The following is a 22937-nucleotide window of genomic DNA, read 5'->3' as shown; positions in this document are numbered from 1 at the left end:
AAATTAAAAGTAGACTTTTCTAGCTGCTATGTTTTTATACGGCCTGTTTGTTTTTAACATGTTGATTCTGTACAGTTTTTGTTTTTGCATTAAAGTGAAACTTACTGCACATCTTCCTCTCTTCACTTCTACATGTCAAACACTTTCATCACAGCTGAGTTAAAGTTGAGGGGGGGACGGGGGGGGGCAGAGGCTCCTGAATATGAAGTAATATGTTCAACATGTCTGACAGTTTAAATTCAGTCACATGATCAGAGTGGGATGTGAGGGTTCTGTATATTCACCTGGTGACTCGAGGATTAGGATCACGTTCTAAAAGCACGTGCGTCATGTGACGTCATACGTTATGAAGAATTGAAGCTCTGTTTGTTTCCAGGTCACTGAATTAAATTTATAAGTCACAGGACTCTGATGCTGCCTTCACGTGCTCCTCGGAAATAACGGTGTCCTCACTCCGACCCACGCGCGTTCAATTTCCCGCGCAGACAAAATGAACTTAAGGTGAACGTGAAAACGCTGAAACGTCACAACTCGTGAATTACCGAAATTTCACGCGTGATGACGCCGTTTGAGTCGCTAATCACTCGATAATCCGAGGAGCACGTGACGGCAGCACGAGAACCAGCCCGCTGATAGTTCTGCAAGGAGCGGACACCTACGTCATCACGCCGAACCACAATGTGTCTGAACAGCATCTGTCCATGTGACTCATCCTTGTGACGTAGAACCTCGCTGACGTCATACGCGGAAGTAAACAAAGGTCCAAACTCTTAGCTTCAGGTCGCGCCAGTTCTTGTCCAACATGTCGGTGTCGAGTCCGAGGCAGACGTTTCTGAACCCGGTGAGCGCGTGCATGTTTGATTTTAAATCATTCTCATTCAGAACATCTTTAACATCTTTAACATCTTTAACATGGTCTTAAAGGGACCTTCAAAATAAACTCAATACAATCAGAGGGCTGACGTTTAGTCTCAGGCTTTGACATCAACACTTCCTGTTTGTGTCACAGATCCAGAAATATTGTTGTATTGGAAAATGTTCTATAAGTTATCACTCTGGAATAATCGATATAAATGTTTATTTCCTGAAGGTTGGTTTCAGAGGTGTCTGGATGTATTTAAGTCATGTGATGAGACTCAAACTTTCTGGGTTCAGATCCAGAGATGATGATGTTACGAATGATGAACTCTGTCTTCATGTCTTTATGTCTTTATGTCTTTATGTCTTTATGTCTTTATGTCTTTATGTCTTCATGTCTTTATGTCTTTATGTCTTCATGTCTTTATGTCTTCATGTCTTTATGTCTTCATGTCTTTATGTCTTTATGTCTTCATGTCTTTATGTCTTTATGTCTTCATGTCTTTATGTCTTCATGTCTTTATGTCTTCATGTCTTTATGTCTTTATGTCTTCATGTCTTTATGTCTTCATGTCTTTATGTCTTTATGTCTTCATGTCTTTATGTCTTCATGTCTTTATGTCTTTATGTCTTTATGTCTTCATGTCTTTATGTCTTCATGTCTTTATGTCTTTATGTCTTCATGTCTTCATGTCTTTATGTCTTCATGTCTTTATGTCTTTATGTCTTCATGTCTTCATGTCTTTATGTCTTCATGTCTTTATGTCTTCATGTCTTTATGTCTTTATGTCTTCATGTCTTCATGTCTTTATGTCTTCATGTCTTTATGTCTTTATGTCTTCATGTCTTTATGTCTTTATGTCTTCATGTCTTCATGTCTTTATGTCTTCATGTCTTTATGTCTTTATGTCTTCATGTCTTTATGTCCTGTGTCCTCAGAGAGACCTGGACCTGAGGGACCTGAAGGCTTTATACACAAACAGATGTTTCCAGTCTGCTGTGTTTTTAAATGAATTTAAACTCTTAGGTCCTTAAAATGAGTTGATTCTAAAAAAGCACAAATGATATTTTAAAACGTTTTCCTGAAGATTTATTGAATGAACACATTATTTATTTCTCTTTATCTTTGATTTCATTTTCTCTTCAGACCTGTCGTTTCATGTCACTTCTAAATGAGCTGCTGAATATTCATGTGAAATGTGTTGAGTTCATGAACACGTGTGTTTTATATTTTCACTGTTATAAAAGACTTTTAATCAAGTTTTTGGGGGAAAAAAGTAAAATAGTGAAACTGACATCATTAAACTGGAGCCAAGATGGAGGCCGAAACTGAAAGTCTGTTCAGCTGGAATAGAAAGAATTAAATTCTTTATAATAAGACTTTATGACGTCAGTGAGAAGATGCAGGCGATCTTTTAAAGGACCAATCACAGAGCTGTGTTTATTAAAGGACCAATCAGAGAGCTGCTCTCTTCCTCTGTGATCAATCAGCCAATCAGAGAGCTGCTCTCTTCCTCTGTGATCAATCAGCCAATCAGAGAGCTGCTCTCTTCCTCTGTGATCAATCAGCCAATCAGAGAGCTGAGAAGGTTCTGGGTTCGAGTCTTTCATATATTTAATGATTGTGTTCCCTCACAGTCGATCCCCTTCGCCGGGACCATCCTGGGCGGTCTGCTGCCGGGGGAGATGGTCCTCATTCAGGGCTCGGTGCCGTCTGACGCTGACAGGTGAGGATTCGAACCCGCGCCGTGTTTCCATCATGACCTCCCTGAGACGGGTTAAAGATGGAGTCTGTCCTCCGTCCCTCTGCGCCGTCTCACAGGTTCCAGGTCGACTTCGCGTGCGGCAGCAGCGTGAAGCCGAGGGCCGACGTGGCGTTTCACTTCAACCCGAGGTTCCAGAAGTCTCCGTGTATCGTCTGCAACACGCTGCAGAAGGAGTGCTGGGGCCGAGAGGAGATCCTCCACCACACGCCGTTCACAGCCGGAGCGCCGTTCGAGCTGGTCATCTTCGTCCTGAAGGACAAGTTCAAGGTGAGAGACGAGTGCGCCCTCAGGTGACCTCCTGGAACAATCTCTCCGCTCCTGTGGACGAGTCACATGGGGGTTGTGTGATGGACCAATCAAACCACAGCTCGTGCACTTCCTCCTCCGTCCTGCAGGTGGCGGTAAACGGCGGTCACGTGTTGGAGTACAAATACAGGATGGAGCTGGAGCTGGTCGACACGCTGCTCATCTCTGGAAAGGTCAAAGTTCAAGCCGTGGGCGTCCTGCCGAGCGCCGTGAGTCACTCTTTCAACTTCCTGTTTGATGGTCATGTGAGAGCGGAGATCTCGTGACATCATGTGACGTTGTTGTTTTCAGAGCGCCGTGTCTCCTCCAGCCAGTCTGAGCAGCCAGGACGCACACGCCAACGTAAGAACGCCATCATGATGTAAACACACGCACGCCGCGCACGCCACGCCTCAAAATGACCTTTTCTGTTTGTCCTTCCTGCAGCCCGTCAGGTCTTCTTCAGGCGACTTGGTGAGTTTTCACTTCACGGTGTGTCGTTTGTTTTGAGAACTCAAGGTCATACATCAGGCCGACCCGTGGGGGGAGCACGCTCACGCCTCGCCGCGGTAAGGCGTTCTAAAAGGAGCGTGAAGCGTTGGAGAGTCTTCAAACGCCATTCACGTGAGCGTGGCGACCTCTGGTGACGGGTCGGGGTCTGGTGACGGGTCGGGGTCTGGTGACGGGTCGGGGTCTGGTGGGGGGGGACCGGGTGGATGTGGGTTCTGCTGCTGATCCGTGTGGTTCTGTGGTTCAGAGCGTCCCCTTCAGAGGCGAGCTGCTCAGCGGACTGAAAGTCGGACGCAGCATCACCATCAAAGGAGAGACCAATCACAACGCAGACAGGTACCGCTCTGATCATGACATCACTTCTGGTGTGGTCCCAGTCCTGGTCCTGGTCCCAGACTGGACGGACTCCACTGATAGAACTACAAACTGAGGGGTGTGGCTGGTTCTTCTGCTGGGTTTCAGCTTCGCGGTGGACCTGCGCGCCTCGGGCGACATCGCTCTCCACCTGAACCCTCGGCTGAAGAACGGCGTGCTGGTCAGAAACTCCTTCCTGTCGGAGTGCTGGGGCGCCGAGGAGACCCGGCTGGACGCCTTCCCCTTCAGAGCGGGACAATACTTCGAGGTACGTCGTCCACGACCTTTGACCCGCTTCAGTCTGTGGATCCAACGCCACTCTGACCACCACGAGCCCGCCGCACGCCGGAGAAACCTTTGTCTCCTCCCACTGAACTAACACAACGTGTGTGTGTGTGTGTGTGTGTGTGTGTGTGTGTGTGTGTGTGTGTGTGTGTGTGTGTGTGTGTGTTATACACAGATGATCATCCTCTGTGACCCGGCTCACTTTAAAGTGGCGGTGAACGGGCTCCACCAGCTGGACTACAAACACCGGGTCCAGGACCTGAGCCGGATCACCCAGCTGGAGGTTCGGGGAGACGTGACGCTGCTGGGCGTCTACATCATGTGAGCTCACCGAGACGCCGTGGCGTGCTCATCACGCCGTTTATGACTAACCACGAGCTTGTCTTCTGTTTGTGATTCTGTGAACTACGAGGAAACAGAGAGCATCATGGGAGTGTGAGTGTTTGTACTGAGATCAATAAATCCTGAACATCAAGCCGACTGTCAGAGTCCTGTTTCAACACGCGGCGCCGTGGATCCAGCTTCTCCTCCGAGCGCTCCGATCGATCGTCTCCCGCTCCTGCTGATAAAACATTCAGAGACGCTCGCCAGCGTACCGACGGGTCAGTGACCTCTGACCTCAACCAGAGAACGCTGCTCGCTCTATATTTTCTTGTTCTCTGTAAACCCTCGAGATCAGTGTATGTGATTTAGAAAAACGCCAACGACCACGCCACGTTCAAAGTCACTTTAATCTCCTCTCGTCCCTGACTCTCGCTCGCCCTACTTCCTGTCCTGAGCGTGACGCCGGTTCATCACAAACTCCACTAATACGTTTTATTAATTTTATTTAAAAAACAAATAAAATCCAGATGTGACCTTTGACCTCTACACACAAACAGACATCATGTAAACAGGAAGTCCAAAAGGTTCAGAAACTTTATCGACAAAGGTGTGTTGACAGAAGAAACTAAAGATGGAGGACGATCCCAGGAGGTCAAGAAAGGTCATCAGGTGGAGAAGAAGCTTCCGGCATCAACACGCCGTCGACGAGTCTGCTGCTGCTCGAAGAACTGACGAATATCCTCAGGTGTTACCACCTGTCAGCCAATCAGAGAGCAGAAACAAGTTTTAAGGTTATATCAGCCAATCAGAGAGCAGAAACAAGTCGTCAGGTTTGACTCACCTTTCCTTCTGCTGCAAATCTCTGCAAGAAATCTTTGAGCTCCGTTTTCATGTCGTTGTAGCCTGAAAAAAAAAACACAAAACAGTGAACAAATACTTTAACAGCGTTAGCAGGCTGTAAGCTAGCAGGCTGTTACGTTAGCGGGACATGAGCTTACAGGATGTTGCATTAGCGGGACATGAGCTTGCAGGATGTAAGCTAGCAGGCTGTTACGTTAGCGGGATGTGAGTTTGCAGGATGTAAGCTAGCAGGCTGTTACGTTAGCGGGATGTGAGTTTGCAGGATGTAAGCTAGCAGGCTGTTACGTTAGCAGGATGTGAGCTTACAGGATGTAAGCTAGCAGGCTGTTACGTTAGCGGGATGTGAGCTAGCAGGATGTAAGCTAGCAGGCTGTTACGTTAGCGGGATGTGAGCTTGCAGGATGTAAGCTAGCAGGCTGTTACGTTAGCAGGACATGAGCTTGCAGGCTGTTACGTTAGCGGGATGTGAGCTTACAGGATGTAAGCTAGCAGGCTGTTATGTTAGCGGGACATGAGCTTGCAGGATGTAAGCTAGCAGGCTGTTACGTTAGCGGGACATGAGCTTGCAGGATGTAAGCTAGCAGGCTGTTACGTTAGCGGGACATGAGCTTGCAGGATGTAAGCTAGCAGGCTGTTACGTTAGCGGGACATGAGCTTGCAGGATGTAAGCTAGCAGGCTGTTACGTTAGCGGGACATGAGCTTGCAGGATGTAAGCTAGCAGGCTGTTACGTTAGCGGGACATGAGCTTGCAGGATGTAAGCTAGCAGGCTGTTACATTAGCGGGATGTGAGCTTGCTGTCATGGTCATGGGTGAAGAAATCGTGGTCAGTTGCAGAAGGCGTGGTCACGTTTTCGTACCGTGGATGATCTCCAGCTGTTGAACGCGGTTCAGGTTGTCCAGCGCTGACATCAGAGGGTCGTTTCCTCTCGCCGTCTGTTCGCTGTTCTTTCCTTTGTTCTCATAAGCGAGGACAGTGTCCGACTCGTCCGACAGGAAGGACACGCCCACTTCAGTCAGACGTTCCTGATGACACAGACGCTTAGATTAACTTTTCGAATCTGAAGTCACGTGAACTCGGACCGCCTGAGCGGTACCTGAACGCAGCTTACCTTGCACGGGTTGCAGGAGCAGAGTTTGGACCGCCATCCAGACGGCCAGAACACGGCGCCCGATTGTACTCTTTTCTGACCAATTGCCTGCAGCTCTTTTAGTTTACAGTTTGGCTCCGCCTCCTCGCGGCTCCTTTTACAGCTGGGCTCGATGACATCATCATCCTGAGAAATAATCGATGATTAATTTATCACATCGATCAGCGAGAACTGAAAGCAGGAAGACGAGATCTCACCTTCTCTTCTGTTTTAGTGTTCGACTCGTCTGCTGCAGCCTCCTGCTTCAAGTCAGTACCTGGAACTAACGAGTTAGAACGAGTCACTCGCAGGTAGAACGAGTCACACGCAGGTAGAACAAGTCACACACAGGTAGAACGAGTCACACGCAGGTAGAACATGTCACACACAGGTAGAACATGTCACACACAGGTAGAACGAGTCACACACAGGTAGAACGAGTCACACGCAGGTAGAACAAGTCACACACAGGTAGAACATGTCACACACAGGTAGAACATGTCACACACAGGTAGAACAAGTCACACACAGGTAGAACGAGTCACACGCAGGTAGAACATGTCACACACAGGTAGAACAAGTCACACACAGGTAGAACATGTCACACACAGGTAGAACATGTCACACACAGGTAGAACAAGTCACACACAGGTAGAACAAGTCACACACAGGTAGAACAAGTCACACACAGGTAGAACATGTCACACACAGGTAGAACAAGTCACACACAGGTAGAACATGTCACACACAGGTAGAACATGTCACACACAGGTAGAACATGTCACACACAGGTAGAACGAGTCACTTGCAGGTAGAACGAGTCACACGCAGGTAGAACGAGTCACACGCAGGTAGAACGAGTCACACGCAGGTAGAACATGTCACACACAGGTAGAACGAGTCACTTGCAGGTAGAACGAGTCACTTGCAGGTAGAACGAGTCACACACAGGTAGAACATGTCACACACAGGTAGAACGAGTCACACGCAGGTAGAACGAGTCACACACAGGTAGAACGAGTCACACGCAGGTAGAACATGTCACACACAGGTAGAACGAGTCACACGCAGGTAGAACGAGTCACACGCAGGTAGAACATGTCACACGCAGGTAGAACATGTCACACACAGGTAGAACATGTCACACACAGGTAGAACGAGTCACACGCAGGTAGAACGAGTCACACACAGGTAGAACGAGTCACACGCAGGTAGAACGAGTCACACACAGGTAGAACGAGTCACACGCAGGTAGAACATGTCACACACAGGTAGAACGAGTCACTCGCAGGTAGAACGAGTCACACACAGGTAGAACGAGTCACACACAGGTAGAACGAGTCACACACAGGTAGAACATGTCACACACAGGTAGAACATGTCACACGCAGGTAGAACAAGTCACACACAGGTAGAACGAGTCACACGCAGGTAGAACATGTCACACACAGGTAGAACGAGTCACTCGCAGGTAGAACGAGTCACACACAGGTAGAACGAGTCACTTGCAGGTAGAACAAGTCACACGCAGGTAGAACATGTCACACACAGGTAGAACATGTCACACACAGGTAGAACGAGTCACACACAGGTAGAACGAGTCACACGCAGGTAGAACATGTCACACACAGGTAGAACATGTCACTCGCAGGTAGAACAAGTCACACGCAGGTAGAACATGTCACACACAGGTAGAACATGTCACACACAGGTAGAACATGTCACTCGCAGGTAGAACAAGTCACACGCAGGTAGAACATGTCACACACAGGTAGAACATGTCACACACAGGTAGAACATGTCACACACAGGTAGAACATGTCACACACAGGTAGAACATGTCACACACAGGTAGAACATGTCACTCGCAGGTACCTGCCAGGTGAGCGGCGTAGGTCCACAGGAAGGAGTTTTTCGTCATACAGGACTCACAGATCATCTCCTGCAGCTCCACACAGTCTGGAACCTCAGAGCCCAGGTGCTGAGAAACACGGGGGGGGGGGGGGGGGGGGGGGGGGTCAGCAGGGGGCGCCAAAGCAACATGTGACATCAGCGCTGACAGGTAAGTCAGGTGTACTCACCCTGCCGTGCAGCCAGTCCTCACACACCACACACTGAATCATCTCATCCTCCACCTGGAGATACATTCAGCCAATCAGAGAGAGACTCGGGTTAAAGAGGAACCAGAGCACACCTGGTGGACAGGTGAGGTTCAGCTGAGTGTCTCACCTGGTCGTCTGGGTCGGGGTACGGTCTGTTGCAGGTGCAGTAAAGTCCAAAGAAGTTATGACTGTATTTGTTCAGATGGTTGACGTCGTCCTTCTCCTGTAACACACACACACACACACACACACACACACAGACAGACACACACACACACACACACACACACACACACACACACAATCATGTCACTGCTTCATCACTGTGGCGTCTCTTATCTTTAGTAATACTCACAGGGAAGAGTTTACACTGCAGCTCAGGGAACTTCCTGTTTCCACAGTCGCAGCGGAAGTTCCTTTAAAAACAGACGAAGAAGAGTTCATTAGCCTGAAACAGGAAATGTGTGGACACAAGGACTCACGAAGGGGACACTGATTATGATTGATAAGTGCTCACCTTTTGGTGTAAAGTTCATAGAGGTCGTGACCTTCGTGACATTTGTATGAACAGGCCAAACACACACCTGCTGCCTCTCCTCCACCTGGAGTACAGGTGTGACAGGCGTACAAAGCCTGTCGCTTCACATAGCCCTGAAACACAGCACACAGGTACGTCACACCTCACAGCACGGGTCTCCAACAGGTAACACGGGAGCTACCCTCAGGACAGGACCTGAGGGTACCTCAGGGTACCTGAACAGTACCTGAGGGTACCTGAACAGGACCTGAGGATACCTGGACAGGACCTGTGGGTACCTCAGGGTACCTGGACAGGACCTGCGGGTACCTCAGGGTACCTGGACAGGACCTGAGGGTACCTCAGGGTACCTGGACAGGACCTCAGGGTACCTGGACAGGACCTCAGGGTACCTGGACAGGACCTGAGGGTACCTGAACAGGACCTGAGGGTACCTGGACAGTACCTGAGGGTACCTGGACAGTACCTGAGGGTATGAGCAGTGATCTGAGTCACTTCCTGCCAACACAGCTGAAGCTTCTTCCTCCAGCTCTTCATCCTCCTGCAGCACATCCACCAGAGACACAGTCTGCTCCTCCACCTGTCCGTCTGACATGCTCACCTGTCTGTCTGGAACCAACGTGACGTCACTTACTATAAAAACCCCGCGTGCAGCAGGTTGATCAGGTGATTTTGCTCCCTTACTGTGAAACAATCAACAAAGTGAAGCGTCAGTTAGGCTGATTAGCATCAGTGAACTCAGACAGTGTAATGAATGTGAAATGCTAACAGTGTTAGCTTCTTCAAAGCGTCAGGAGCTCACCGAGGAGAGAACCGGGCCTTTACCGGGCCTTTACCGGGAGCGGGGATCAACAACAACACGTTAGAACCAGCTCCGTCCGTCTCAGCAGATCTTTGTTGTTAAACCGCTAACCGCGCGCAGCTCTGATGACAACATCCGGTTTACTTCCGCATGTCGTCTCTGGCGGGCTTCTCTACTACTTTAAAATAATGAATATAAATGTAATATTTAACTAATTTAAACATTAAAAGGGATTCAGTTAGATTCTAAATGTCGTAAAAACACAAAGTGTGTCTCACGGAGTTTGTTGAGGTCTCGGCCGCGCTATGGTGCATTCAAGTACCACTTCCGGAATCAGACAAAATCATGCACCCTAAAATTATCTATCAGTTTTGTTGTATTTCCAGTTTGGAAGGACAGAAAGGATCACATTAAAAATTCCTAAAGAGTTTGAATCTCAGTTTGTTCGGCTCTGTTGGGTTTTACAGAACAGACCAGGTTCGACTCCCTGACCTCCACTTGATGACCTGACGGTCCCGGTTGGGTTGTAGTCAGTGAATCAGAAACATAGAAAGGTGAATCTGATATTCTGAGGAGACAAAGGGTTCGATCCCCAGCAGCACCTCTGATATGTCCTTGGACAAGACCACGAGTTACTCCGGCTGCTTCCTCTGCTTTGGTGTTGGAAAGGATCAGTTACTTCTGATTTAACCAGAAGACTAGTCAGTAGTCTTCTAGTCTACCATCACCCAGACCAACTACTGAAAAGACTGTGTCTAAGTAATAAGATTCAGTCTGCAACTTTCCCTGTTTAATCTCTGCATGTATTCTGTCATTCAAGAAGAACTTTGAGATTATTCAAAGTGACTTTTTATTCTTCTACTATTTTAAAGATGGAGTCCCTCCTTATAATTGTCACACACTTCCATATGGAAGTAAATATGTGCCATCGGATATTCAATAAGATTTTATTTTTTTTACCCTGAATTTTTTTTAAAAACAAATTCAGAGTTCAAACTTGGAAAATCAAAAGCAGAGATTTACTTTAATACTTCTACTTACTTACTCACACTGATTAAACTACTGCTGCTATCCATAACACCCTTATTGCTTTATCCCTTTACTTACTGTGAACGGATCTTACCGAAGTATTTCAGATTTTCATTCTGATTTACGGAGAGTCCCTGAAGGCAGCATGTTTTGCGTGATGACGACAGCCGGACGCTGTGGTAAAGATGGCGGCAGTGCAAGCAGAGCTGAGATGCAGAGACGGACATACAGAGAAACTCCACGTGCAGGTAGAAAAGAATCTGAAGTCTCTGATTTCCGGGATTCACGAGCTGAATGTGAACGTGTCACGAGTCCTCAGCGAGCTGGTGGAGCGGGAAAAAGTCCACGGAGTCTGCGCAGAAGGTAAACTCTGCTGCTAACAGCTAACATGACCACATACACACTTCCTGTTTGTGACTCACCTGGTTTATTTGTGACAGGTGAGGAAGACGAAAGTGATGAAGACGATGAACCTCCAAAGGCTGAAGAACAACCTCCACCCAAACGATACAAGACCTGAGACACCTGAGTTCACCTGGGGACACGGTGACACCTGAGTTCACCTGGGGACACGATGACACCTGAGTTCACCTGGGGACACGATGACACCTGAGTTCACCTGGGGAGGTTCTCAGTAAACTCTACCTGTCAGCTCGTACCTTCAGTCGTGCGGTTGTCATGGAGACGTCCGTGGCGGAGAATGCCATGAAGTCCTCCAGGACTGTTTCTATAAACTTCTACCTGTGATGGAACCGTCTCACCTGGTGGAGCGTCTTTATATAAAGTAATGTTATCAGGTGCCATGTTTACATCTAGTCTTTGTTTTTTAAGATATTCATGAGGAAATTAAAAGTTTCTGACGTGTGAGGTGTTTTGTTTTTTACGATACTTAAATAAAATATCTTTCTCCCTCCATTAAAAGGACATTAACATGTTTATATAACTTTATTTATTTATAACGGTTACCATGGTAACTAATAAACAGTTTCTTCAGTGATGTCGTTTCAGCAGTACGGATGCTGTGTTAAACCAGCACAGGATTCTCTGGTCTCAGTCTGTATAAAGAACCTTGATCCTGTCAGTCGACACTCAGGGCACAGAGCTGAATCACCTGACAGACACACACGAGGGTTCAGACAACAGGAGTGTTTGTTTCACCACAAAAGGCACACAAGAAGTGACATCACAAACGGTTTGTTTCAGGCTCCTCCAGATATGGCCCCGCCCCCTTTATAAGTTAATAAGCAGTGAGACTCTCTAATTGGTTGTCTGATGAGCGGCGAGCTGATCAATCCTCCTCTCTATGTGTCGATGAGCGGCAGCACTCTCTGATTGGCTGGTTTCCTGGCAGCGTTGCGGCAGCAGAGCAGTGCGAGGCAGACAGGAAGGACGCAGTAACCAACAGCTCGAGGGTCGGCCCTCGTGCAGGAGAACAGGAAGAGGAAGAGCTGCAGGTACGGCAGCAGAAAGACACACGCCCACATCCAGACAGGAAGTGGAGGCAGGCGAGCGCTGATGCTCTGAGGCCAGCTGAGGGCGAGGGGCGGAGCCGATGGGCCAGACCTGCCTCTCTGCACGTGCTCCAAACTGAAAGAATGAACCTCAAAGACGAAGTATACCGCCATCACGCTGAACAGCAGGTAGGCGGCCACGCCCACCCATCCCATCCGCTGCCGGAAGTTCATCATCCTCCATGCTGCGAAGACAACGAACAGGAAGTTAACCTCCCCGACTTCACGATAAACGCCATCAACACGTCAAATAATCAACACAGTCAAATAAAATACAGTCATCACAGGAAGTTCCCACCAAACTGTCTGTTAGCCTGCTAGCTATCACCTGTGTGTTAGACTGTTAGCTTGTTAGCTATCACCTGTGTGTTAGACTGTTAGCTATCACCTGTCTGTTAGCTTGTTAGCTATCGCCTGTGTGTTAGACTGTTAGCTTGTTAGCTATCACCTGTGTGTTAGCCTGTTAGCTATCGCCTGTCACACAAAGAGGGCGGAGCTCATCACACCTGTGCTTCAGTCACTTCCGTTGTGTCAGAGGAAGTGACTCCTGCACTGTAAAGCCTTGAAAGGTCTAAATGTCAGATTATGAAACATGCAGAGCGCTCAGGTAGAAAGACCCGGGTCCTCATGAAGACTCGGGTCCTCATGAAGACCCGGGTCCTCATGAAGACCCGGGTCCTCATCTGTGGAACAAGCTCCCTGAACACCTGAGGACTACCGGCACACTCAGCTCCTTTAAAACTTTATTATTCACTCTTTACATGACAAATATAAACTCTCTCCTGACTGAAACTCTTTCAAAGTTTTTCATAATAGTTGTAATATTTTTTAATAGTTGTTCCTTTATCGAGTTCTTTTAATGATTTAATGATTAATCATTTAATTAGTTTAATGTATCTTTTTTTATCTGAACAGCTGTATATTATTAACAGCTATTGTTAGTAATCTCGTTGTACATGACAATAAAGGCATCCTATTCTAGCCTGTTAGCTGTCTGTTAGCCTGTTAGCTGCCTGTTAGCCTATTAGCCAACTAGCTGTTAGCTGTCTGTTAGCTGATTATTCCTGTTGTCGCCTCTCACCTGCCCACGAGACGATCCTTTCAAATCACATTCCTGCTGCAGACTCGTCTTTCTTCTGTATCTCGTCCAGGAGGATCCGGGACCTCGCATCGCTGACTTCCTGGTTTTGTCACATGACAGCCGTTGATGACGTAATTCACTGACCCGGCTCTCCAGCGCCCTCTGCCGTTCAAACTATATCAGTGCACATGATCACAGGCCAAAGAGGTTTCCCACTTTACTGAGACAACAAATAAACAAGACAATAACAAACAGACCCAGAGGCTCCAACAGGCCTCAGCTGAGGTCTCAGGGCCCCCACATGGAGACCTGTGGGCCGAAGACCAGAGGGCCCCACATGGAGACCTGTGGGCCGAAGACCAGAGGGCCCCACATGGAGACCTGTGGGCCGAAGACCAGAGGGCCCCCACATGGAGACCTGCGGGCCGAAGACCAGAGGGCCCCACATGGAGACCTGTGGGCCGAAGACCAGAGGGCCCCCACATGGAGACCTGTGGGCCGAAGACCAGAGGGCTCCAGCTGAGGATTTGAGGTCCTCAGCTAAGACTCCAAAGGTCCCCGAGGATCAAAAAGGCTTGATGTGAGGATCCGTGTCATGAGGGTGTGTGCGTGTGTGTGTGTGTGTGTGTGTGTGTGTGTGTGTCTGTGTCTGTGTGTGTGTGTGTGTGTGTGTGTGTGTGTGTGTGTGTGATGTAGAACAGATGTCCACCTGTGTTTCTGTTTCTGAACATCAAACATCAGCTCTTTTATCTCTCATCAGTTTTGTTTGTTCCACAGAGGAAATCTGATCAGCTGATTGTTGACCCTCTCCTCCCCCCTCCTCCCCCCTCCCCTTTCCTCCCCTTTCCTCCACTTCTCTTAATGATTTCATCCTCCTCGTCCCTTCGTCCCCCTCGTCCCCCTCTCGCCCCTCTGGTCCTCCAGTCCTCAGTCTCACTGAGCAGCTCAAAGGGAGCACATCACTAAGAGGGGACCAGGAGCCAATCACAGTCTCACCGGGTCTGACTGCTGTGGCGATGGTGAACGCCGTGCTGAGGATGATGGGAAATGCTTCAGTGTCGACTCTGACTCGTCCAAAATTAACCTTGAAGGAGACGAAGAATACGATTTACAGCAAACCCCCCAGGAACAAGATCGGAGCCAAGGTGAGTCCCTCTAACGAGCTCACCTGCTGTTCACACATGCACCTACAGCCTGAGTGATGTACTCACCTGTTAGCTACCTGTTAGCGACCTGTTAGCGTTCACTCACTTCCTACTTGATGTTTTCATCATAGATATGAACGCTCTGTCAGAGAGATGAGAGCCTGTTGGATCTGTGTTCTCTTGAAGCTCGTTGACTCTGGACTTGATTAGAAGATGTTTATCTGTAAAGTTTATCTGTAAAGCTTTAAAGTTGTAAAGTTTATCTGTAAAGCTTTAAAGTTGTAAAGTTTGTCTGTAAAGCTTTAAAGTTGTAAAGTTTATCTGTAAAGCTTTAAAGTTGTAAAGTTTATCTGTAAAGCTTTAAAGTTGTAAAGTTTATCTGTAAAGCTTTAAAGTTGTAAAGTTTATCTGTAAAGCTCTAAAGTTGTAAAGTTTATCTGTAAAGCTTTAAAGTTGTAAAGTTTATCTGTAAAGCTTTACAGTTGTAAAGTTTATCTGTAAAGCTTTACAGTTGTAAAGTTTATCTGTAAAGCGCTCAAACAAACAGCTCTGATTGTTTTCTGTGTTGGACAGCAAAGTTTCTTCGTCATGGCAGTGTTTGCGGCGGCCATGTTGACTCCGGCTGCGTGGATCCTTCACCACCTACCAGAGTACCGCCAGAGGTCCCGACAGAGACCAAAGACCCCCGCGCCTTCGTCCTCATCATCCTCAGTATAAAGAGCTGGAGGAAGGATCCAGCATTAATGAGTTTCTCTTTGATCAGTAATAAATGACATTTAAAGTTTAGAGTCTCTTCTTCTTCTCTCTGATCTCATGGTCAAAGTTGTTCTTCTTCTGCTTTAAGGCTCCACAAACAGGAAGAGTTTGTGTGTTTAAATAAAGCTTCAATTTGTGTTTGAGCAGGAAATGTTTGTTTATTCGGGTGCTCATCTTAATCACTTCCTCTTTGAGAACATCGGTTCCCACGGCGACGGAAAATCTGAGAGAGTGAGAGGAACAGAATCCTCATCATGGAACAGTTCAAAGAAAGCTGCTCTGTGATTGGTTAAAGAGCTCCACCTGCTGTCTGCTCGAGTAAAGTACAGTTAGTCAAAGATAAAGTCACTGATGGTAGAGGCTGCTGCAGTATGAACTCATCCATTCATACACATTCACACACTGATGGTAGAGGCTGCTGCAGAGTAAAGAGTCCATCAGTATTAACTCATCCATTCATACACATTCACACACTGATGGTAGAGGCTGCTGCAGAGTAAAGAGTCCATCAGTATTAACTCATCCATTCATACACATTCACACACTGATGGTAGAGGCTGCAGCAGAGTAAAGAGTCCATCAGTATTAACTCATCCATTCATACACATTCACACACTGATGGTAGAGGCTGCTGCAGAGTAAAGAGTCCATCAGTATTAACTCATCCATTCATACACATTCACACACTGATGGTAGAGGCTGCTGCAGTATGAACTCATCCATTCTCATTATATCGTTGTAAAGAAGACTCTGCTGTTTCTCTGGACTTGAATAAAAATAAAAACGATCACAGTGTGTCTAAACATCTCTGTTGCTGTTTGATCAGACATGTTACTATTTATACCTGCTCACCTGCTCACCTGTCATCACGTCATACCTGGGCCTGTTTACCTGTTCAAATGTTTTTGTGTGTTCACCACACCTGCCATGCACACGTCTGTCTTTGTCTATCAGCTTCATAAAGATAATTCAGATCAGCTTCTTGGCTAAATGTTTGCAGTTTCTAACAAAGTTGCCATGATTATAGTTTATTGGAAAACGATCAGAAGCGTTTATCATTAAATCTCTGCATTTTATTGATTCATCTGTTTTGTATTTGTCAAATCTTTGACATGGACACATTACAGACTCAGAGAAATGCACTCTATCTATAAAAACAGCGTAAAAATAAGAAAATTATTCAAACACAAGGACTTTCATTCAAACAATCCAAATATTGTTATAAAACAAATTTCACCCCAGCTTTTAATAACATGTCTGACAGAAAGCAGCTTCACAGTCTCATGTTGTTCACGGCTCGTCCTCAGTTACATTCGCGTGGGACAAGAAGCGGATCACACCTGCGGGCAACGGCAACCTCTTCAGATCCCGACGTCCAACCAGCCGACCAATCTGAAGCCGGCAGAGCTGGATTAACGGCCGCGGAGGAGCTGCAGGACGAGCGAGAGGAAAACAGACGGACTGCTGTAAAATATGAAGAACAGCAGAGGACGACAACACAGAGACGACAACACAGAGACGACAACACAGAGACAACAACATAGAGACAACAACATAGAGACAACAACACAGAGACGGCAACACAGAGACGACAACACAGAGACAACAACATAGAGACAACAACACAGAGACGACAACACAGAGACAACAACACAGAGACGACAACACAGAGACGACAACACAGAGACGACAACACAGAGACGACAACACAGAGACAACAACATAGAGACAACAACACAGAGACGGCAACATAGAGACAACAACACAGAGACAACAACATAGAGACAACAACATAGAGACAACAACACAGAGACAACAACACAGAGACAACAACATAGAGACAACAACATAGAGACAACAACACAGAGACAACAACACAGAGACAACAACACAGAGACGACAACACAGAGACGACAACACAGAGACGACAACACAGAGACGACAACACAGAGACAACAACACAGAGACAACAACATAGAGACGACAACACAGAGACAACAACATAGAGACAACAACACAGAGACAACAACACAGAGACGACAACACAGAGACGACAACACAGAGACAACAACACAGAGACGACAACACAGAGACGACAACACAGAGACGACAACACAGAGACGACAACACAGAGACGACAACACAGAGACAACAACACAGAGACGACAACACAGAGACAACAACACAGAGACGACAACACAGAGACGACAACACAGAGACGACAACATAGAGACAACAACACAGAGCACAAACTAACAGGCAACACTTACCTGCTTTGTCCTTGATCACACTCCAGTCAGGGTAACTGTCCAGGTGCTCCATCAGTCTGGAGCAAAGAGTCACATGACCAACGTAGTCCAACAGGACGTCAATGATTGGCCCCGCCCACCGGCTGATACTGGGAGCTGAGATCATCTCGCAAAACTGTCAAACGGAGGAAAGTCAACGATCGATCCGCAGAGTTCAAACGTTTCTGTTTTCAAACTCGACTCACCTGAACTCCTTTCATCTCCTGCGGCTCCGGCAGACCTCTGCCAGCCATCTCTTCTCTCTGCGAACGGGTGGTTCTGATTGGTGGATGAGGTTTGTTACCATAGATACAGTCAAAGCAGGAGAGGGCGTGTCCTCCGTGGTCCAGCAGGTACTTGAACAGGGTCAGGTACTTCATAGAGAACATGTAGACCGCAGGGAAGGTGGTGGGGTGTGTTGGGATGGAAGCGTTGATGTCGGCGCCGTGCTCTACCAGCAGCGTGAGGGTCTCGATACAGCCCATCCTCGCTGCCACCATCAGGGGCCTGAACACGTCCAGGTTTGGGTCAGCGCCGGCTGCAAGCAGCATGCGCACAGCGTCGATGTTGTTGTTGATGACGGAGAAGTAGAGCGCCGTGCTGCGGCGGTCCTCGTACAGCCTCGATCGCTCTTCAGACAGCATTGCATTTACGTCGTAGCCTTCCTCGATCAGAACTTCCAGGACGTCGTCACGGTTTCGCTCAGCGGCGAGGTGGAGCGGGCTGATGCCACTCCGCCAGACTCTTGCCTTACTTGTGGCCCCGATCAGCATGCGGACGATGCTAGGAGCAGGAAAGACCGCAGGAGTCAGACCACATACCCAGAACCCGAGCTGATGGACTGATCAGCTGGACTTTGACTTTGATTTATTGAACACAGACATGTCAGACTAAGTTGTGAAGTATCTTTTGCTTTCCTGATGCTTTGGGCTAAACGAGGAGCAGAAACACAAGTCTTACTGTATAACTGGAGCTAGTGACGTGATGTTAGCACAGAACTGACATTCACCAATATGCAGATGATACACAGCTCTACATGTCTGTACATCCTGATGGGTCTGGTTCTCTGGGTCTGGTTGGGTTCCCTTCTGAAAGGTTTTTACCTTTCATTTCCTCTCTGGGCGGCGATGTGTATCGGTAATAATCCCGCCTTTCCAGGTTTGTTGGCATCAGCTTTCTGAAAAAGGAGGAACTCCACTATTTTCTCATGTTCATTTTTTGTAGCTTCATACAGCGCAGTGGCTCCATCAGGAACCTGACTGTCAATATCTGCACCTGTAGGGGGACAGGGAGGGTCAGGGGGTGGAGACAGGGGGTGAAGACAGAGCGGGTCAGGGGCGGAGACAGGGAGGGTCAGAGGGCAGAGACAGGGAGGGTCAGGGGCGGAGACCGGGAGGGTCAGGGGGCGGAGACAGGGAGGGTCAGGGGGCGGAGACAGGGAGGGTCAGAGGGTAGAGGGCGGAGACAGGGAGGGTCAGAGGGCAGAGACAGGGAGGGTCAGAGGGTAGAGGGCGGAGACAGGGAGGGTCAGAGGGCAGAGACAGGGAGGGTCAGAGGGCAGAGACAGGGAGGGTCAGGGGGCGGAGACAGGGAGGGTCAGAGGGTAGAGGGCGGAGACAGGGAGGGTCAGAGGGCAGAGACAGGGAGGGTCAGAGGGCAGAGACAGGGAGGGTCAGGGGGCGGAGACAGGGAGGGTCAGAGGGTAGAGGGCGGAGACAGGGAGGGTCAGAGGGCAGAGACAGGGAGGGTCAGAGGGCAGAGACAGGGAGGGTCAGGGGGCGGAGACAGGGAGGGTCAGAGGGTAGAGGGCGGAGACAGGGAGGGTCAGAGGGCAGAGACAGGGAGGGTCAGGGGGCGGAGACAGGGTGAGTCAGGGGCGGAGACAGGGTGGGTCCGGGGCGGAGACAGGGAGGGTCAGGGGGCGGAGACAGGTTGGGTCAGGGGGCGGAGACAGGGAGGGTCAGGGGGTGGAGACAGGGCGGGTCAGGGAGAGAGAGAGAGAGAGAGAGCGAGAGAGACAGAGAGAGAGAGAGAGAGAGCGAGAGAGACAGAGAGAGAGAGAGAGAGACAGAGAGAGAGAGAGAGACAGACAGAGAGACAGAGAGAGAGAGAGAGAGACAGAGAGAGAGAGAGAGAGAGAGAGAGACAGAGAGAGAGAGAGAGACAGACAGAGAGACAGAGAGAGAGAGAGACAGACAGAGAGACAGAGAGAGAGAGAGAGTAGATAGTGTAGGAAATCAGGGAGAGAGAGAGGGGAGTGACATGTGGGAGGGGCCTCAGGCTGGAGTCAGCCTTGATGCATGGTGACGCGTGCGCTACAGGAAACCCCAACTAATGTTGGTTTTATGGACTCACTCTCGATTGTCTCTACAGCACTGCTAACTTTCTCTAGCTAGCAGCACCAGACGCAGGTCGACCGGAGACAGATGAAGTGTTAAAGCTCAGAGAGGAAACCATGAAGAAGATGTTCAGAGTTTCATCATTAATCACAGAGTGTGTTTTTAACGCTGTTAGAAAGTCTAAATGATAAAGGACGTACCGTGTTTGAGGAGGAAGCGCAGCGCCGCCAGCTGACCGCTCTGAGCAGCGGTGAACAGCGGTGAAATGCCGTACTTGTTTGTCAGGCTGTGTTTGGCTCCGGCCTTCATCAACATGTCACAGATCTCCAGGTTGCCCCGACTCACGGCTTCCTGCAGGGCGGTCCAGCCCTGGATGCAGTGAACGTTTACTGCCGCGCCGTAGTTCAACAACACTGCAACTACAGCAGCGCTGTTTTTCTCACACGCTGCAGAAGACGACAGGAAGAGGTCAGCCAGGACGTCAGGTAGTTCACATCAGCGTGTGACCTCTGACCTCAGGTTGGGTTTGACACACTGAACCTCTCCGTCTTACCTTTGTAGAGCGGCGTCTCTCGTTCGTAGTTGGCGATGTCAACATCTGCTCCATGTTCCAACAGCATGCTAACACATTTCAGCCGAACTTTGCTGACAGCGACCATCAGAGCTGTCTCGCCATTTTCACTTCTTTTGTTGATTATCCCGGGCTGAGCTGAAAACACAGACACAGGAGCCCTTTGGACCAAGTACTGACATGTTATGTGTGTGTGTGTGTGTGTGTGTGTGTGTGTGTGTGTGTGTGTGTACCTGACAGCAGCACTTTCAGACAGGCCTCCTGGCCGTACCAGGAAGCCTGGTGAGTGGCGAGCCAGCCCGGTTTACTCGGCAGCATCAGGTTTGTTTGTGATTGCGTCACCAACTCTCTCACTTTTTTTGCATCACCGACACGAATCGCTTCGAACAAAGGCTCCTCCTCCCTGCAGGGAAATTACCCATCAGCCGCTTTGTGTCCCATTTATCCTTCACTCTGCTTCAACTGTGTCAGAGGAAAGAGCTGATACTGGTGGCACAGGTGATACTGGTGATACAGGTGATACAGGTGATACAGGTGATACTGGTGATACAGGTGATACTGGTGATACTGGTGATACTGGTGATACAGGTGATTTCAGGTGCTGCAGGTTTATTGATTGAAGATGACTTACTCTGCAGGTTCTGGACCAATGTGGACCAGAGAGCCATCATGTCTTCGATACGCCACCATCCTCTTTCCTGTCCCCGTAATGAAGTGACTGACAGTCCCATCAAACGTCTTCCTGTTTAACAAGGAGACAGCAGCCAATCAGAGCTCAGAGAGTGGCACAGAGGCCAATCACAGCTCAAAGCACAGACAATACACAGCAGCCAATCAGAACACTGAGGTCAACACAGTAAGCAATTAGAGCAAAGTGAGTGACATAGAGGCCAATCACAGCACTGAATTGTTTAGCAGCCAATCAGAAAACAGATAGTTATAAAGCAGCCAATCAGAGGACAGATCAACACAGTAACCAATCAGAGCACAGATAGGTATACAGCAGCCAATCAGAGAACAGATAGTTATGCAGCAGCCAATCAGAGAACAGATAGTTATGCAGCAGCCAATCAGAGAACAGATAGTTATACAGCAGCCAATCAGAGAACAGATAGTTATACAGCAGCCAATCAGAGCACAGATAGTTATACAGCAGCCAATCAGAACACAGATCAACATAGTAACCAATCAGAGCACAGATAGTTATACAGCAGCCAATCAGAACACAGACCAACAAAGCGACCAATGAGAGCAGAGATTGTTATGCAACTACCAATCAGAGCACAGATAGTTATACAGCAGCCAATCAGAACACAGATCAACATAGTAACCAATCAGAGCACAGATAGTTATACAGCAGCCAATCAGAACACAGACCAACAAAGCGACCAATGAGAGCAGAGATTGTTATGCAACTACCAATCAGAGCACAGATAGTTATACAGCAGCCAATCAGAACACAGACCAACAAAGCGACCAATGAGAACAGAGATTGTTATGCAACTACCAATCAGAGCACAGATAGTTATGCAGCAGCCAATCAGAGGACAGATCGTTATCAAGGTCATCTTTATTGTCAATTATTCAACATGTGCTGGACAAACAGAAAAATCCAAAAAACGTTTCTCTCTGAGCCTCTCGTTAAACTAACAGAAGAAAGATTTTAAAAATATACATAAAAATATAAAAGATAAAAACAAAAGTACAGATTTACAAAAAATTCAAGATAGTGTGCAGCAGCCAATCAGAGGACAGATAGTTATGCAGCAGCCAATCAGAGGACAGAATAAGACCAATAGTAATATGTGCACATACAGATCAGGAGGTAATTCACTCGGGGGGTTCGGAGAGCTGTAGTGCACAGGGGCCAGAGCTGGGGGTGGGTTGTGGGAGCACGGCTGCAGATTGTTGGTGTTGGTGGCATCGGGTGGGTGAGGTGGTCTGGCGCTGAGGATGGGGCCGGTGTTGGTGGTCACAGTATTGATGGCGTTGGAGGCATCGTTGGTCGTGGTGGTGGCACTGATGTCAGTCAGACTGCGCTCGATGGCGAGCTGCATCAACTCATCGTCACTCAGATTACTATAGACAGAATAATCCTCAAAAGACAGACCTGCCACCGCCATGACGGAGCTGCGAGGTCACATCATAACAAGGTTATTAACAGGAAACAAGAGAATGGCTCAACTAGCTGAAGTGGAGCGAGACGAAGGCAGAAACTTTCCCTCAGTTGGAGTCTGGATCTGAGAGACGAGGAGAGACAAATGTTTAATAACATTTCTTTAATTTGACCTCTGAGTGTTTCTGAGAGTCAAAGTGTCACTCACCTGCTTTCACAGTTCTTCTTAGCTAATCCTGGTGTCTGTGTCTGTGTCTGCACATTACACTGTGTGTGACCAGGAGGGG

At 48.2% G+C, this 22937-nt stretch overlaps 6 protein-coding genes across 7 annotated transcripts; 3 read left to right on the top strand and 3 right to left on the bottom strand.

The window, feature by feature from the left end:
• The first annotated feature begins 326 nt into the window (after positions 1 to 326).
• Positions 327 to 4533, top strand: LOC306838694 (galectin-8-like). Its single transcript, XM_079367024.1, has 9 exons — positions 327 to 841; positions 2497 to 2585; positions 2681 to 2891; positions 3020 to 3139; positions 3222 to 3272; positions 3357 to 3383; positions 3667 to 3755; positions 3882 to 4041; positions 4234 to 4533. The coding sequence occupies exons 1-9, from the start codon at positions 803 to 805 to the stop codon at positions 4381 to 4383; spliced, it is 936 nt and encodes a 311-aa protein (XP_079223150.1). The 5' UTR covers positions 327 to 802; the 3' UTR covers positions 4384 to 4533.
• Positions 4534 to 4868: 335 nt separating this feature from the next.
• ubr7 (ubiquitin protein ligase E3 component n-recognin 7) lies at positions 4869 to 11352 on the bottom strand. Of its 2 annotated transcripts, none has more exons than XM_079351875.1 (12): positions 11266 to 11352; positions 9479 to 9695; positions 8992 to 9125; positions 8830 to 8890; positions 8602 to 8697; positions 8454 to 8507; positions 8248 to 8353; positions 6591 to 6655; positions 6355 to 6519; positions 6103 to 6268; positions 5224 to 5285; positions 4869 to 5137 (listed from the first exon to the last, which is right to left on the bottom strand). In XM_079351875.1, the coding sequence occupies exons 2-12, from the start codon at positions 9605 to 9607 to the stop codon at positions 5048 to 5050; spliced, it is 1128 nt and encodes a 375-aa protein (XP_079208001.1). In that variant the 5' UTR covers positions 9608 to 9695; positions 11266 to 11352; the 3' UTR covers positions 4869 to 5047. The 2 variants fall into 2 exon arrangements, with proteins under 2 accessions (XP_079208001.1, XP_079208000.1); XM_079351874.1 differs by lacking the exon at positions 11266 to 11352 and adding an exon at positions 9815 to 10275.
• On the top strand, positions 10796 to 11710 carry LOC306829073 (uncharacterized protein). Its single transcript, XM_079351920.1, has 2 exons — positions 10796 to 11206; positions 11284 to 11710. Exons 1-2 carry the CDS (start codon positions 11029 to 11031, stop codon positions 11361 to 11363), a joined length of 258 nt encoding a protein of 85 aa, XP_079208046.1. The 5' UTR covers positions 10796 to 11028; the 3' UTR covers positions 11364 to 11710.
• Positions 11711 to 11773: 63 nt separating this feature from the next.
• Positions 11774 to 13580, bottom strand: tmem251 (transmembrane protein 251). Its single transcript, XM_079351900.1, has 2 exons — positions 13436 to 13580; positions 11774 to 12539 (listed from the first exon to the last, which is right to left on the bottom strand). The coding sequence occupies exon 2, from the start codon at positions 12529 to 12531 to the stop codon at positions 12145 to 12147; it is 387 nt and encodes a 128-aa protein (XP_079208026.1). The 5' UTR covers positions 12532 to 12539; positions 13436 to 13580; the 3' UTR covers positions 11774 to 12144.
• Positions 13581 to 14315: 735 nt separating this feature from the next.
• LOC306829064 (uncharacterized protein) lies at positions 14316 to 15423 on the top strand. Its single transcript, XM_079351908.1, has 2 exons — positions 14316 to 14580; positions 15154 to 15423. Exons 1-2 carry the CDS (start codon positions 14452 to 14454, stop codon positions 15295 to 15297), a joined length of 273 nt encoding a protein of 90 aa, XP_079208034.1. The 5' UTR covers positions 14316 to 14451; the 3' UTR covers positions 15298 to 15423.
• A 964-nt stretch (positions 15424 to 16387) lies between these two features.
• On the bottom strand, positions 16388 to 22923 carry LOC306840456 (ankyrin repeat and SOCS box protein 2-like). Its single transcript, XM_079369750.1, has 10 exons — positions 22859 to 22923; positions 22350 to 22774; positions 21166 to 21276; positions 20768 to 20937; positions 20517 to 20672; positions 20164 to 20409; positions 18728 to 18899; positions 17831 to 18407; positions 17607 to 17760; positions 16388 to 16766 (listed from the first exon to the last, which is right to left on the bottom strand). The coding sequence occupies exons 2-10, from the start codon at positions 22655 to 22657 to the stop codon at positions 16627 to 16629; spliced, it is 2034 nt and encodes a 677-aa protein (XP_079225876.1). The 5' UTR covers positions 22658 to 22774; positions 22859 to 22923; the 3' UTR covers positions 16388 to 16626.
• Positions 22924 to 22937: the final 14 nt, after the last annotated feature.

Source organism: Symphodus melops (genome assembly GCF_947650265.1).
Source record: "Symphodus melops genome assembly, chromosome: 1".
Classification (NCBI taxonomy): Eukaryota; Metazoa; Chordata; class Actinopteri; order Labriformes; family Labridae; genus Symphodus; species Symphodus melops.
This window is presented reverse-complemented; position numbering and strand designations above follow the sequence as displayed.